General features: G+C 54.3%; 5 protein-coding genes across 5 annotated transcripts; 2 read left to right on the top strand and 3 right to left on the bottom strand.

The window, feature by feature from the left end:
• Window positions 1–1,885: 1,885 nt before the first annotated feature.
• Window positions 1,886–4,870, top strand: N7498_009140 (uncharacterized protein; the record flags this gene model as incomplete). Its single annotated transcript, XM_058456196.1, has 5 exons — window positions 1,886–2,002; window positions 2,072–3,722; window positions 3,782–3,965; window positions 4,030–4,672; window positions 4,733–4,870. The coding sequence occupies 5 exons, from the start codon at window positions 1,886–1,888 to the stop codon at window positions 4,868–4,870; spliced, it is 2,733 nt and encodes a 910-aa protein (XP_058303095.1).
• A 695-nt stretch (window positions 4,871–5,565) lies between these two features.
• On the bottom strand, window positions 5,566–5,799 carry N7498_009139 (uncharacterized protein; the record flags this gene model as incomplete). The annotated part of the gene is made up of 1 exon (XM_058456195.1): window positions 5,566–5,799. The coding sequence occupies one exon, from the start codon at window positions 5,797–5,799 to the stop codon at window positions 5,566–5,568; it is 234 nt and encodes a 77-aa protein (XP_058303094.1).
• Window positions 5,800–6,020: 221 nt separating this feature from the next.
• N7498_009138 (uncharacterized protein) lies at window positions 6,021–7,183 on the top strand (the record flags this gene model as incomplete). The annotated part of the gene is made up of 3 exons (XM_058456194.1): window positions 6,021–6,084; window positions 6,137–6,456; window positions 6,509–7,183. The coding sequence occupies 3 exons, from the start codon at window positions 6,021–6,023 to the stop codon at window positions 7,181–7,183; spliced, it is 1,059 nt and encodes a 352-aa protein (XP_058303093.1).
• A 529-nt stretch (window positions 7,184–7,712) lies between these two features.
• N7498_009137 (MFS transporter) lies at window positions 7,713–9,530 on the bottom strand (the record flags this gene model as incomplete). Its single annotated transcript, XM_058456193.1, has 1 exon — window positions 7,713–9,530. The coding sequence occupies one exon, from the start codon at window positions 9,528–9,530 to the stop codon at window positions 7,713–7,715; it is 1,818 nt and encodes a 605-aa protein (XP_058303092.1).
• A 1,178-nt stretch (window positions 9,531–10,708) lies between these two features.
• Window positions 10,709–11,695, bottom strand: N7498_009136 (dihydrodipicolinate synthase family protein; the record flags this gene model as incomplete). The annotated part of the gene is made up of 1 exon (XM_058456192.1): window positions 10,709–11,695. One exon carries the CDS (start codon window positions 11,693–11,695, stop codon window positions 10,709–10,711), a length of 987 nt encoding a protein of 328 aa, XP_058303091.1.
• Between the last annotated feature and the right edge of the window lie 431 nt (window positions 11,696–12,126).

The following is a 12,126-nucleotide window of genomic DNA, read 5'->3' as shown; positions in this document are numbered from 1 at the left end:
CAGCTCCGGATAGAACCATTGTACGGCATCGTCAGGAGTCCTCGAGTGTAGGTCCTCGGGTGTAGAAACTACTCGGCTATATCCAAAATGCGTCGGTCACTTCCAAAGTTCAAGGTTTCCTTGGAAGGTCCTCTACAATCGAGACCTACCCTTCCCGGCCACTTGGTGTCTATTTTGCAATTATTCAGTCCTGAAGTGCAGTGAACATGTTTTTGCGGGGAAGATGCTTCTCGCCGTGAAGTCCGGTCCGTCGCAATCGGCGTCGGGGTATCTCCGATTATGATCCTCCGACGGGCCCTGGAGATTGCATAGGCTACATCTTTATATCGCGGAGAGGAGACATGAATGCCTGCCTCCAGGACTATATGAAATGACTTCCAGGCTTGTGCAGGTGTATTCCAAAATTCACGATTAGCTACATCCCGTAAATGGTGCAGTTGCCCGTCCAACAGTCTGGATCTGTTTATCCCGGCTGATAATATACCTCAAACATGCCCGGTGGGTTTAGCCGAAAAAACTTCGAAATCGGGTGGTCGCCCCCAATCTCCCGCGCATTGGGATATTCCATCTACTGGAGGCACTCACCGGGAGGGTCAATATGCATCTACCTACGGAGTATACAGGTACCCGGTCGTCTCCAGTCAGACTCGGCCCCCGGTTTACCAGGCACCGACAGCACGTGACATTACGTGGGCGAAGCGAAAACCACACGTTATGTAGCCATGTACCTCCGTACTCCGTATTCACATTCACATTCACATTTACATTCACACGCCAGAAAAGGAGGCTCATTGGGGCACCCAATCACGAGCCCCTGTGGACTTGCAGTGGAGGGGCGTTTCGAACCAGCCCCTGTGGGAGACGCGGCCGATCGTTACGCCTCCTCGTCATGGCGGCACTCGTTAGCCCCCTCCACAAGGTGCCACTCTGGAGATGTACGGAGTATTCTTGGCAAAGATCTGAAAAGCTGCAACGCCACAAGAAGCAAGAGAGCGGTTTCAGATTTGGAGCGGAACAGACACGTAGAATGGAAGGGATAGGACCACATGTAATAATGTCTGGGAAGATCGGGGCCTGCAATGGGTCCCAGAGAGGACCGTTCGGCCAATGTGCAGACGCGTTGCGCAGTTGACCCGCCGTCGACCTCATCGTCGACGAGTAATGTCGCGCACAACCGGGACTCGGAGCCCGGAGTCCAATTCGCATCCGCGGTACCTGAGCGACGGGTGATTCTCCTGGTAATTGTGTGAGGACTCCCAGACCATCCCTGATCCACGGATGGGTGTTGAACCACAGTGACGGGCAGCCCCGAAGTGCGATCGACCCGAATCACATTGTGCAGGGGGGAAAGAAAACGGCCAGACAAGTGATTCGGAGGGTCCAGCAGTGGACCCTCCGAACAGAGGATGACGAACGACAGTTGCCGACATGGGTCTGCCTTGCTCCACCATCCCTCGCCCTTCATCAGTCCCACGCCTCCAATCAAAATCTTCGGTACCAAAAATATCTCGGGTCCTGCAGGCTATGCTCTGATGCATCGGCCTTGGTGATCCCCAAGAACTACGCTACCGTCTTCTTCCCGAGTTCCTGAACCGTCGCCGTATCCAACTTTCGCGTCCAGCCATTCTTTAACCCACCTGAACAGATCGTCCAAACGATCTTCACCAGCCTACACCGTGTCCAAGAGATCCAGCATTACTCTCCCTAGATGTCCTAGCGAGGTAGCCACTGCCTGGAATCCTTTTCTTTCGCTTGGTTTCATTCTCGGTCCTCGACCGACCACTCGCCATCTTTTTTCTTTGAGCTCGCGTCGACCTTTTCGTTCGCGGACTCTCTACCATCTCCCCCTCCCTCGAAGACCCGATAATCGGGGAGCCAGTGCACCATGGGTACCCCCATGCCAACGTCTCCCCATTCCCCCCATTCCCCCCATTCGGCTCAGTCGTCTCATTCGCCTCAGGCAAGCGAGATCAGCCTGTCTTCGCACACCCATCCTCAAGCCGTGAGTAGCGGGACCGCTTCCCGGAACGGAGGTTTCCATACATGGATGCTAATTGGACTCTTCGAACAGCAGGGTTACGGCTTCGAAGAAAAGTCCGAACAAGCCGAAAGTCAACAATCCCTCCTCTACCGGAACCAGCCGAGTCCCCTCAATGCACCTTTCGATGATCCCTATGCCTCGACCGATTCCCTGCGGCGCTACACACTTCAAGACCCCGGCGTGACCATCTTCCCGAATGGGCCGTACCAGGAGCCCTCCCAGGCCGCCTCGGGCGTGTTTAACCGCCGCTCGGGGATTCAGTCTCCCATGTCCGAGACGCCCTCGGAGGCCTGGCAGCAGCGGCAGGCCCCCGGCTCCGGCCTCCGACGCTACGCGACCCGTAAAATCAAACTGGTGCAGGGCTCCGTGCTGAGCGTGGACTATCCCGTGCCGAGTGCGATTCAAAATGCCATCCAGAGAGAGTATCGGGAATCGGAGGAGGGTTTCCCGGAGGAGTTCACCCATCTGCGCTATACAGCCGCCACCTGTGACCCCGACGAGTTTACGTTGCGCAACGGATACAACTTGCGACCGGCCATGTACAACCGACACACGGAATTGCTCATTGCCATCACCTATTACAATGAAGACAAGGTGCTCACTGCGCGCACCCTGCACGGCGTCATGCAGAACATTCGGGATATCGTCAACCTGAAGAAGTCGGAGTTCTGGAACAAGGGTGGACCGGCATGGCAGAAGATCGTCGTCTGCTTGGTTTTCGACGGTATCGACCCGTGCGATAAGAACACCCTCGATATGCTAGCCACCGTCGGTATCTACCAGGACGGCATCATGAAGCGGTCCGTGGACGGCAGAGAAACCATGTCTCACATTTTCGAGTACACCACGCAGCTGTCCGTCACTGCCAGCCAGCAATTGATTCGGCCCCAAGGCAACGAGTCGACCAACCTCCCGCCCGTTCAGATGATCTTCTGTCTGAAGCAAAAGAACAGCAAGAAGATCAACTCTCACCGTTGGCTGTTTAACGGCTTCTGCCGTATTTTAAACCCGGAGGTGGTGATTCTGATCGATGCCGGTACCAAACCCGGCAAGAAATCCCTCCTTGCTCTGTGGGAGTCGTTCTACAACGACAAGAACCTTGGCGGATCTTGCGGTGAGATTCACGCGATGTTGGGTAAAAGCTGGAAGAACCTGATGAACCCTCTCGTCGCGGCGCAGAACTTCGAGTATAAGATCTCGAATATTCTCGATAAACCCCTCGAGAGTGCTTTTGGATACGTGAGCGTGTTGCCCGGTGCCTTCTCGGCTTATCGCTATCGGGCGATTATGGGCCGGCCTCTCGAGCAGTACTTCCACGGTGATCACACGCTCTCGAAACAGCTTGGCAAGAAAGGTATCGAGGGTATGAACATTTTCAAGAAGAACATGTTCCTTGCTGAGGATCGTATCCTGTGTTTCGAACTGGTGGCCAAGGCTGGTTTCAAGTGGCATTTGACCTACGTCAAGGCGTCCAAGGGTGAGACCGATGTCCCCGAGGGCGCTGCGGAGTTTCTCGGTCAGCGGCGACGATGGCTTAACGGCTCGTTCGCTGCCAGTTTGTATAGCATTATGCACTTCAACCGGATTTATAAGAGTGGCCATAACATCATTCGTCTGTTTTTCCTCCACGTGCAAATGGTCTACAACTGTGCGCTTCTCATCATGACCTGGTTCTCTCTCGGTATGGATTCTCCCACTTTGGTCTGAAAATGAATGGGTACTGACAACCGACACCGACAGCTTCGTTCTGGTTGACCACTTCCGTTATTATGGATCTCGTGGGAACTCCTAGCGCGGCCAACAGATACAAGGGGTGGCCTTTTGGTAACGAAGCGTCTCCCATTGTCAACAATTTCCTCAAGTATGGCTACGTGTTCTTCCTGATGCTCCAATTCATTCTGGCCCTTGGAAACCGACCGAAGGGGTAAGTGACTCGAATCCTTCATCGTGCAGGCGAAAACGCGAATACTTATCAAGTCGGGATCTAGTTCTCGCCTGTATTACACGCTCTCTTTCGTCTACTTCTCCATTGTCCAGGCCTACATTCTGGTTCTGGCGTTCTACCTAGTGAAGAACGCCTTTAGCGGAGGTACTCTGGATTTCGACATGAGCCAGGGCGTGGGCGTGTTCCTGTCGTCCTTCTTCAGTTCGACCGGAGCCGGTATCGTCCTGATCGCATTGGTATCGATCTACGGTATCTACTTCGTAGCGAGTTTCCTGTACATGGACCCCTGGCACATGTTCACCTCGTCCTGGGCCTACTTCTGTGGAATGACGTGCTCGATCAACGTTCTGATGGTGTACGCGTTCTGCAACTGGCACGACGTCTCGTGGGGAACCAAGGGATCTGACAAGAGCGAGGCACTGCCCGAGGCTCAAACGAAGAAGGATGACGCCAAGTCCAACTTCATCGAGGAAGTCGACAAGCCGCAGGCGGATATTGACAGCCAGTTCGAGTCGACGGTCAAGCGAGCGCTGGCGCCGTTCGTGGAGCCGGTGGAACAGGATGATATGAGCATGGACGACTCGTACAAGGCGTTCCGAACCAACCTGGTGCTGCTTTGGATCTTCAGCAACCTGGTGGTGGTTCTGTGCATTACTAGCGAAGGCATCAACCGATTCTGCTTGACGGTAAGTCAAACTTCCACCTATGACGTCACCGCCGAGCGAGGACACTAATGGGACGAACAGAACACTTCGACGGTACGGACGACGCACTATTTCGCCGCCATCCTGTGGACCACCGCCGGCCTGTCGCTCTTCCGCTTCATCGGATCCCTCTGGTTCCTGGGCAAGTCGGGCATTCTGTGCTGCGTGTCCCGGCGCTAAGGTTCGGCTTTCAAATGTCTCATGTCTTCCGGTCACCCGCGTCCGGTTCGTTTCTGTATATATCATCGTCACACGCATTTTTTTGGCTTGTGATAATCATGTCTTTTCATTTTGGGAGGGTCTGTGTGTTATAGAGGCTCGGATAGATGGTCTAGTCCGGGCTTGGGAGGGTATTCCACGTCTGCATCACCGGAAGGGGCATATAGTATCTGTATTTTGATCCAGGGTAATGCATGTATGAATCCGAGGAACGATCGGCATTGCTTTACTGTACATTTGAAGTTTCCGCAGCGTTGTGTGTTATCATCCGCTCCACCGGGGTCGCATACAGTAATTGCCGCGGGTCGTCTGGGGGAGGATCCCGATCTGCGCTCCATAGAAAAGTGGAATGGAGGAGCAAAAAGTGGTCCTTGAAGAGTGGTTCCTCCCTACAGAAACCGGTCTACGACGTTTTACTTTCATCATCATACAGGTTTAATTTTTGAATGCCGACCGTTGGTTCTTCGGCGTGGTTGGAGTATGCTTTTGCCTCGCACTTTTTGACTTTTCCGCTTTCCACCTTCACAAGCCCCCTGTCCCCATGTGTCCGAGCGTATGCAAACGGCGTTCGGCAATCCTTTGGGCCCTGAAGAAACCTCGGAGGACTGCGATCCGTGGCAAAGGGCCAATAAGGGCAGGATGGCCGACTTGGCGACTCAATCCGATTCGGTTGGCGTCGTGTTCTCCCGCATCTGGACTCCTCGCGTTACCTGCACGGCGTCATTGCCTCCCCGCATCTCCGGCTGCCGCATATGGGTGGGTCGGCGGGTCTCTTTGGAAGTCTGGACATCTCCGATGTCGTTGATTTGCCCTTCCTCCCTTGATGGATCTTTGTTACATAGGGTCGGCTGAGATACCGTGGTCCACATGCGTTGTCCTGCCACGGCCATGATGCCATTCCGTCTCTGCCTGGTTTGGGTCTCAAAACCCAGAGACATTTTCACACTGCACCGTCCCACGCGTCCAAACTATATAAAGGCCTCTTCCATCCCGGACCACGCGAGTACTTCCTTCCTCCAGAACTGGCTTCCTATTGATCCCATTGAACACGACATTGACCCACTTCCCCTCGATTTACCGGTGATCCGATCCTCCCCGCTTTACCCACCTCATGGCACAGTACGTCCCTCAGATCTCGTCTGAATCCCTTCAGGACAAGGTGGTTCTCATTACTGGTATGTCCTCGTACTCATCTGTCACCACCCACCATACTCATTGACCGTATAGGAGGTGCCAATGGGATCGGTGCAAGTCTCGTACAGCAATGTTTGGAGAGCGGCGCCAACGTTTGCTTCGGCGATCTAGATAACGTCGCTGGCGAAGGCCTGTTGCGAAAGTGCCAGGATGGATTCCCTCCGGAGGAGCCCGACCTGCCCACTCGCACCATCTTCCAGACCACCGATGTAACCAACTATCAGTCGGTGCTCGCGCTTTTCGACCTGGCCTTCAACACCTACAAGCGCATCGATCACGTCGTCTCTGCGGCCGGCATCGTAGAGATCGGCAACTGGTTCGACTTCGGACTCACCCTGCAGAGTGTCCGCGAGGTAAGTACTGGCTCGTGAGTCTCAAAAGAGCGATGAAAATAACCTCGTGAAGAAACCTACCCACAAGGTGTTGGATGTCAATCTGCTTGGCTCCATGTACGTTTCGCGCATCGCCTCCGTCTATCTGCGTCATAACCGCGGTCCCGGCTCCGATCGTTCCATTCTCCTCTTCTCGTGTCTGGCTGGATTCAAAGAGAGTCCGTCTCTGTTTGTCTACCAGGCCGCGAAGCATGGCGTGGTAGGCCTCATGCGTTCCCTGCGCAACTACGTCTCCTCGCCCTATAAGCATGCCTTGCGCGTCAACACCGTCTGCCCCTGGATGACCCAAACCGAAACTATCAAGAATGTCGAGCAGCAGTGGAGAAATGCCAATCTGCCGACTAACAGCGTCCGTGACGTTTCTACCGTGGCGGCCAGCATTCTGGCCGACAAGTCCTTGAACGGCACATCCATGTTTATCGAGGGCGGTCGTGCGTGGGAGATCGAAGAGAATATCGACCGACTCGAACCCCAATGGCTCGGTGAAGGTCCATCCAAGGCCCTCGCAGCGGGACAGGAGCTGCTCGATGACGGCTCCATTTGGACTGCTCGACCCCGAAAGAAGAGCCACATTTCGAACGGTATCCCGCCTGGAGTCCCCGAGGAGAAACTCAACGGGATTCAAAACGGTATCGCCAACGGCCTGACCAACGGTCACGGCAACGGCATTACCAACGGAGTGCATTAGGCATGTGCGAGAGACTCGACCAACCAACTTCCCTTGATACCCATGATTTAGCGACAGTTAAGGCACACCGCGATATGGTAACGCAGATGAAGCACAAAACTTCATGATAAATGAAACATATCGGAAGACTCCAGAAGTTTTGATTGACCGCAACTATTTGTGCTATGTACATAGATGAATAAAAATGGCTGTTCTTCACCCCGTCCACTTTCCCATGTTTATAGGATGGCAGGAGTGATCGTCGAGGTAAATGCAGGGTTCACCTCGCACCCCGCAAATGCATCACGGTGTGGATATTCGCACGAGGCCGAGATGTAAGACCGGTAATTGAATTTTCTGATCCAGTAATGACTCGCAACAAGAACATGGACCGACGTTTCAGCGGATATTGAAATATTGACATTATCTATATGCGAATTAGCCCACCTGGGCAGACATACATGAAACACCAGAGATGCATCGACGATTTCATGATGACATGAAATCTTCATCTCGTTCCCACATTCCCCAAACGCCGGTAATTGTTGTTTTATCTGAAGGACTCGCGGGTATGCACGCGGTCGATATTGTAGGGGTTCGCCTCGTAGGTCGGAATCCGTTGCAATCCCGAGGTATGGGTGGGCGTGCGCGAGAGCGATCGGTGGATCGAGTGGACCTCGTGTGTACTTTGCTTGTGCAATGCGGCTTCAACAGTGCCCGTCATAGCTTCCGAAGGCACGCGAGAGGCGATTTGTTCATTCAGCGTCGGGCCATCGACTTCAGAATCCGCCGGCGCCCTGGGCTGAAGAAGACTTTGAACGAACGCCTCGGACTCTGCAGAGTATTTGCAGTATTTCCGGATGGCCAGTCCCTTTTTGTAGAGGACGAATGGAAAGGGTACGCAGGCCAAGGCCAAAAACGCAGGTATACACGACGCCCAGTGGATTCCCAGATTCTCGAACATGTATGTGGTGAACAGGGGGAAGGCGAAACCGAACATGGACCGGAGCAACGAGTTGGCCGCCAGGACGGATGCGGCAAAGATGGTATAGGCATCGATCAAGTAGTTGAAGACGCTCAGGAAGACCAAGACCATTCCAAAACCGAACGGAACACCGGCAGCGATACTGACCATCCAGTGAATCGACGGTGAGTTGGTCCAGGCAAACCAGAAGAGGCCGATAGGGAGGGCGATCGAGGCCAGCATACACGGCGGAAGACGAGATTCAGGGGGCGAATAGTCTCCGTTCTTCTCCAGAAGCTTTCCGTAGCGAGTGTTTTCGGGGACCGAATAGGCGATCGCGCCCAACATTCCCACCATGACCCCCAGGAAAGCCAGGCCGGAGATACCTTGGTTCCATCCTCGGTGAATCTCGTAGACAATGGGGAATGCACCGAAAAGCATATAGAGCGTCCCGTAGATAATGGCGAGGTAGATGGAAAGGAGCAGCACGATGGGCTCACGGAAGAGAAGGATAAAGGGTCGCGACATGGACGTCTTCAGAACCTCCCGGAGGGCCGGTCGACCCTGGTCAATGTCCAGCTTGCTCATATACAATTTGCCGGTGAGTTTTGACAGAGTGCGCGCGCGCTGGCGAAGGAGCACCGGTGCATATGTCTCCGGCTTGCAAGCGGCGCCGATGAACCACATCACACCGCAGAGAATGGTCAACAGACCCATCACCCACTTCCATCCGGCTTCCATTCCCAAGAAGCCGCCCACGATGGGACCGATAGTCGGTCCTAAGAAGGGAGCTAAAGCAAAAATGGACAGAGCCAGGCCTCTCTCACGGGCGGCAAACATATCAGCAATTACACCTCCGGAGTTGGTGAAGGGAGAAGAGCCAAAGGCACCGGCCAAAAAGCGGAAGACCAACAAGGTCTGGATGTTCTTTGCACCCGTCGTGCCCGCGCAGAAGATGGTCAGGCCACAGTAGGTCCCCATGAACACGACCTGGCGACCGAACATTTCACTCATCGGCGCCCAGATCAAAGGACCCAGGGCGAAGCCCAGCACGTAAAGCGAAACACCCAAAGTCGCCACTTCGGTGGTGATGAGGAATTGCTCTTCAATCTGCACGATGCCGCCTGTATAGGCCGAGGACACCAGGGCGACCACCAGGGTCTCGAGGGCGGCCACCGCAGTAATCGACCATTTCATGGACGTGCTCAGCTGGAGAGGGTTTCGAAAGTCCTTGGGCATCCACTGCACCACGTACGGATCATCGTCCGTCCCCGATCCCGCATAATCATGATCCACCACCTCCTGCGTTATACCGCCGGGCTCGGTGACCAGTCGCCAGAAAGGAATCGTCCGTGGCAGGTGTGTTGGGGCCTTGGCCTCCACCGAAGGCGCCTCCGTCGCCATTGAGACGATGTACGAACCGAGGCGGACCGAGGCGTATAGGCTGGTATTGTATAAGCCTCACCAGGCACCCGGATGGCGAGCCGAGAAAGACGAGATGGTCGGATGCTTGAGAAATATGTGTGTCCCGGTCTGAGCGAGGCCGACATGTTTTAATTGTCTACGGTTCCTGGGGATTACTCAACGGATTGTAGTAGCCCGGGGACATTACTGGTTTGGAGCAGTGATATTTTCGAGAGTGGAGTCGGCGCGATGCATCTGGGGTGCAACACGTTTTATGATTATTCAGTAGACACAGCGTGAGACGGCGGAGTTCATTCGGAATGACCGAGTGCAAGAATTTAGCGATTGGTTTCAACGGCACAGAAAATCGGCCCGATTATTGATCGGTTCTTTCTCAAGGTGGATTCGGACACCGATAAGATCGCTCGGTGCGACTCGCTATTGGTTTCGTGTGGCCCCGTCGGGTCTTTCGCGCGTTCGAAAGGGCAAATGGCCCGCCAAGCTCGCACTTGCCGAGGCTCAAAGCTCATTAATCGGGGTGTCTTCTGGCCGGGCCCGCGGCCTTCTCGATTCTCAAATTTACCTCAAGTGTTGTAGAGTCCCACTTTCGCAATGAATCCGAAATCCGCCCTGGGATGTACACTGTAGTATTCCGTACCTCGGCTCTATGAAGGCAGGAAACAGGTTGGAGGTTTCCCGGAACAAAGCCGCAATGTCCAAAACCAACTATGCAGCCGCATCGTGCATCCAGTAGCTGTGGAGCCGCACTCGCCGGGCTTCTAATGGGGGGTTTCTTTGTCATGGATGCCTCTTGTGTTGTATCGTTCCTGATGCGTCCGACTGTGAGACTACCTGCATATGGCCCGCATTCGCGGCCCTCTCGAGGCCTCATGGCTGCATTTCGTTTATCCGGGTTGCTCCTATCTTGCGTATACTCTGCAGGAAGATGCTCGGTTAAGATGACTTGATTGGCGAACGGTTCGGGCCTACTTTAGTACTCATCTAAGCCGTATTCGCATTTCTCGATAGCCCTCTTTTATCCCCGTGCCCGAGATGCGCCTCAATATTTAGCCCCAATACGGTTCCTACGGTGCAAAAGAATATGTGACATCCGCACAGCTGAACAAATGGTAGGTTCTGTTTCATTTCTCAAACAAGATGTTCCAGCATAATTTTCATTACAGAGTCTTCTCAATCTCCGCCACTTCCGCCATGGCTTCCCGAATGGACTTCTTGGCGGGCTCTCCAAGGCCTTCGTAGGGATGGCGGGGCAGCAACTTCTCTTCGGCCCCTTGGATCCCTGCTGATGGGGCCGAGTAGCAGGCAACTGCATGCTTGGTTGAGGCAATGCCGCTTTTGATAGGACTCTCAGCCAGGGCGGCCTTCCGTTGGAGTTTCATTGCTTCGCCTAACTGTCCCTTCTGATATAATGCACAGATCCGTGATGCAGTTTTGGGGAACACGTTAGCAAAGGCTGCAATACAACCGGCACTGCCTGCGGCGAGACCCCCGATGAGGAAATCCGATTGACCACCAAACGTCGCGAATTCTTCCGGCGCAAATGTTGCCCCCAGGCGTGTGATCTTCCCGACTGAGCCGCAAGTCAGCTTCACACCGACGACATTCGACAGGCCACTAGAATGAGCGGCAGCCGATTCCCGCACGATCGAAGTGATAGTTTCTGAGTCCATATCAACCCCATTGCACACCCCGGGAAAGTTGTACACCACCACGGGCAGCGGAGCTTTCGCTGCGACCTCCGAAAAGAATCGTTTCACCACGTTCATACTTGTGGCTTTACCAAAGTATGCAGGAGGCAGGACCAGGAGATAGTTGGCACCGGCTGCAGCCGCATCCTGTGCGAACTCAAGGGTCTGCTTGGTTGAGTGCGCCCCGACACCCGCCATGAGAGGAAAGTCAGGGCCGACGGCGGCGCGTGCGGTCGAAATGAGCTGGGAACGCTCTTCGCGAGTCAGGAGGAATGCCTCGGAGTTGGTACCCAGAATCACGAGACCGGCAAGCCCGGTCTGCGAAAGGTAGCGGAAATACTGAGACTGCGAGGCAAGATCCAGGCTGTCCGTCTGATGATGAAAAAAGGTAACGGCTGGACACCACACTCCTGCGGGAGGAACGTGGGGTTGAGCTGAGGGGGCGGGAGGGCCCATCGTGGATGTAGATGTGCAAAACGGACGATAGTCGAGTTAGAAAGATTGGAACGAGCGTGGCCTTATTTCTCTAGAAACCCCCAAGAGACCCCACGGAAAGGAGGGGGAAGGGGAGGGGTAATAGATGACATCTTTTGAATAGATAGTCCACTTTGATTGCTCGCGATCATCTCGGGTCGGGCTCCCGACTGTCCACGGCGGTGGAGTTCTCATAACAATCGGAGTGGCAACCCGATGGTTTTATCGGTTTTTCACGCCGGAAACGAGTGACCATGTCGGAGAATATCCGAAAATTTAGATTTGATTCGCCACAATAACACGGTCGACATTCTAGAGGGTTCAATTCAACCTGCGGTAATTGTATAGTTCGGCCCAGCTCCCGAGAATCGGATTCTTCCTCCGAGCATCTCCAACTACACCATCCGTGTGGA

The sequence above is a fragment of the Penicillium cinerascens genome (genome assembly GCF_028974065.1).
Source record: "Penicillium cinerascens strain IBT 15544 chromosome Unknown scaffold_4_segment0_segment1, whole genome shotgun sequence".
NCBI lineage: Eukaryota > Fungi > Ascomycota > Eurotiomycetes > Eurotiales > Aspergillaceae > Penicillium > Penicillium cinerascens.
The sequence above is the reverse complement of the archived record's forward strand: the minus strand, read 5'-3'. Positions and strand labels throughout refer to the sequence as shown.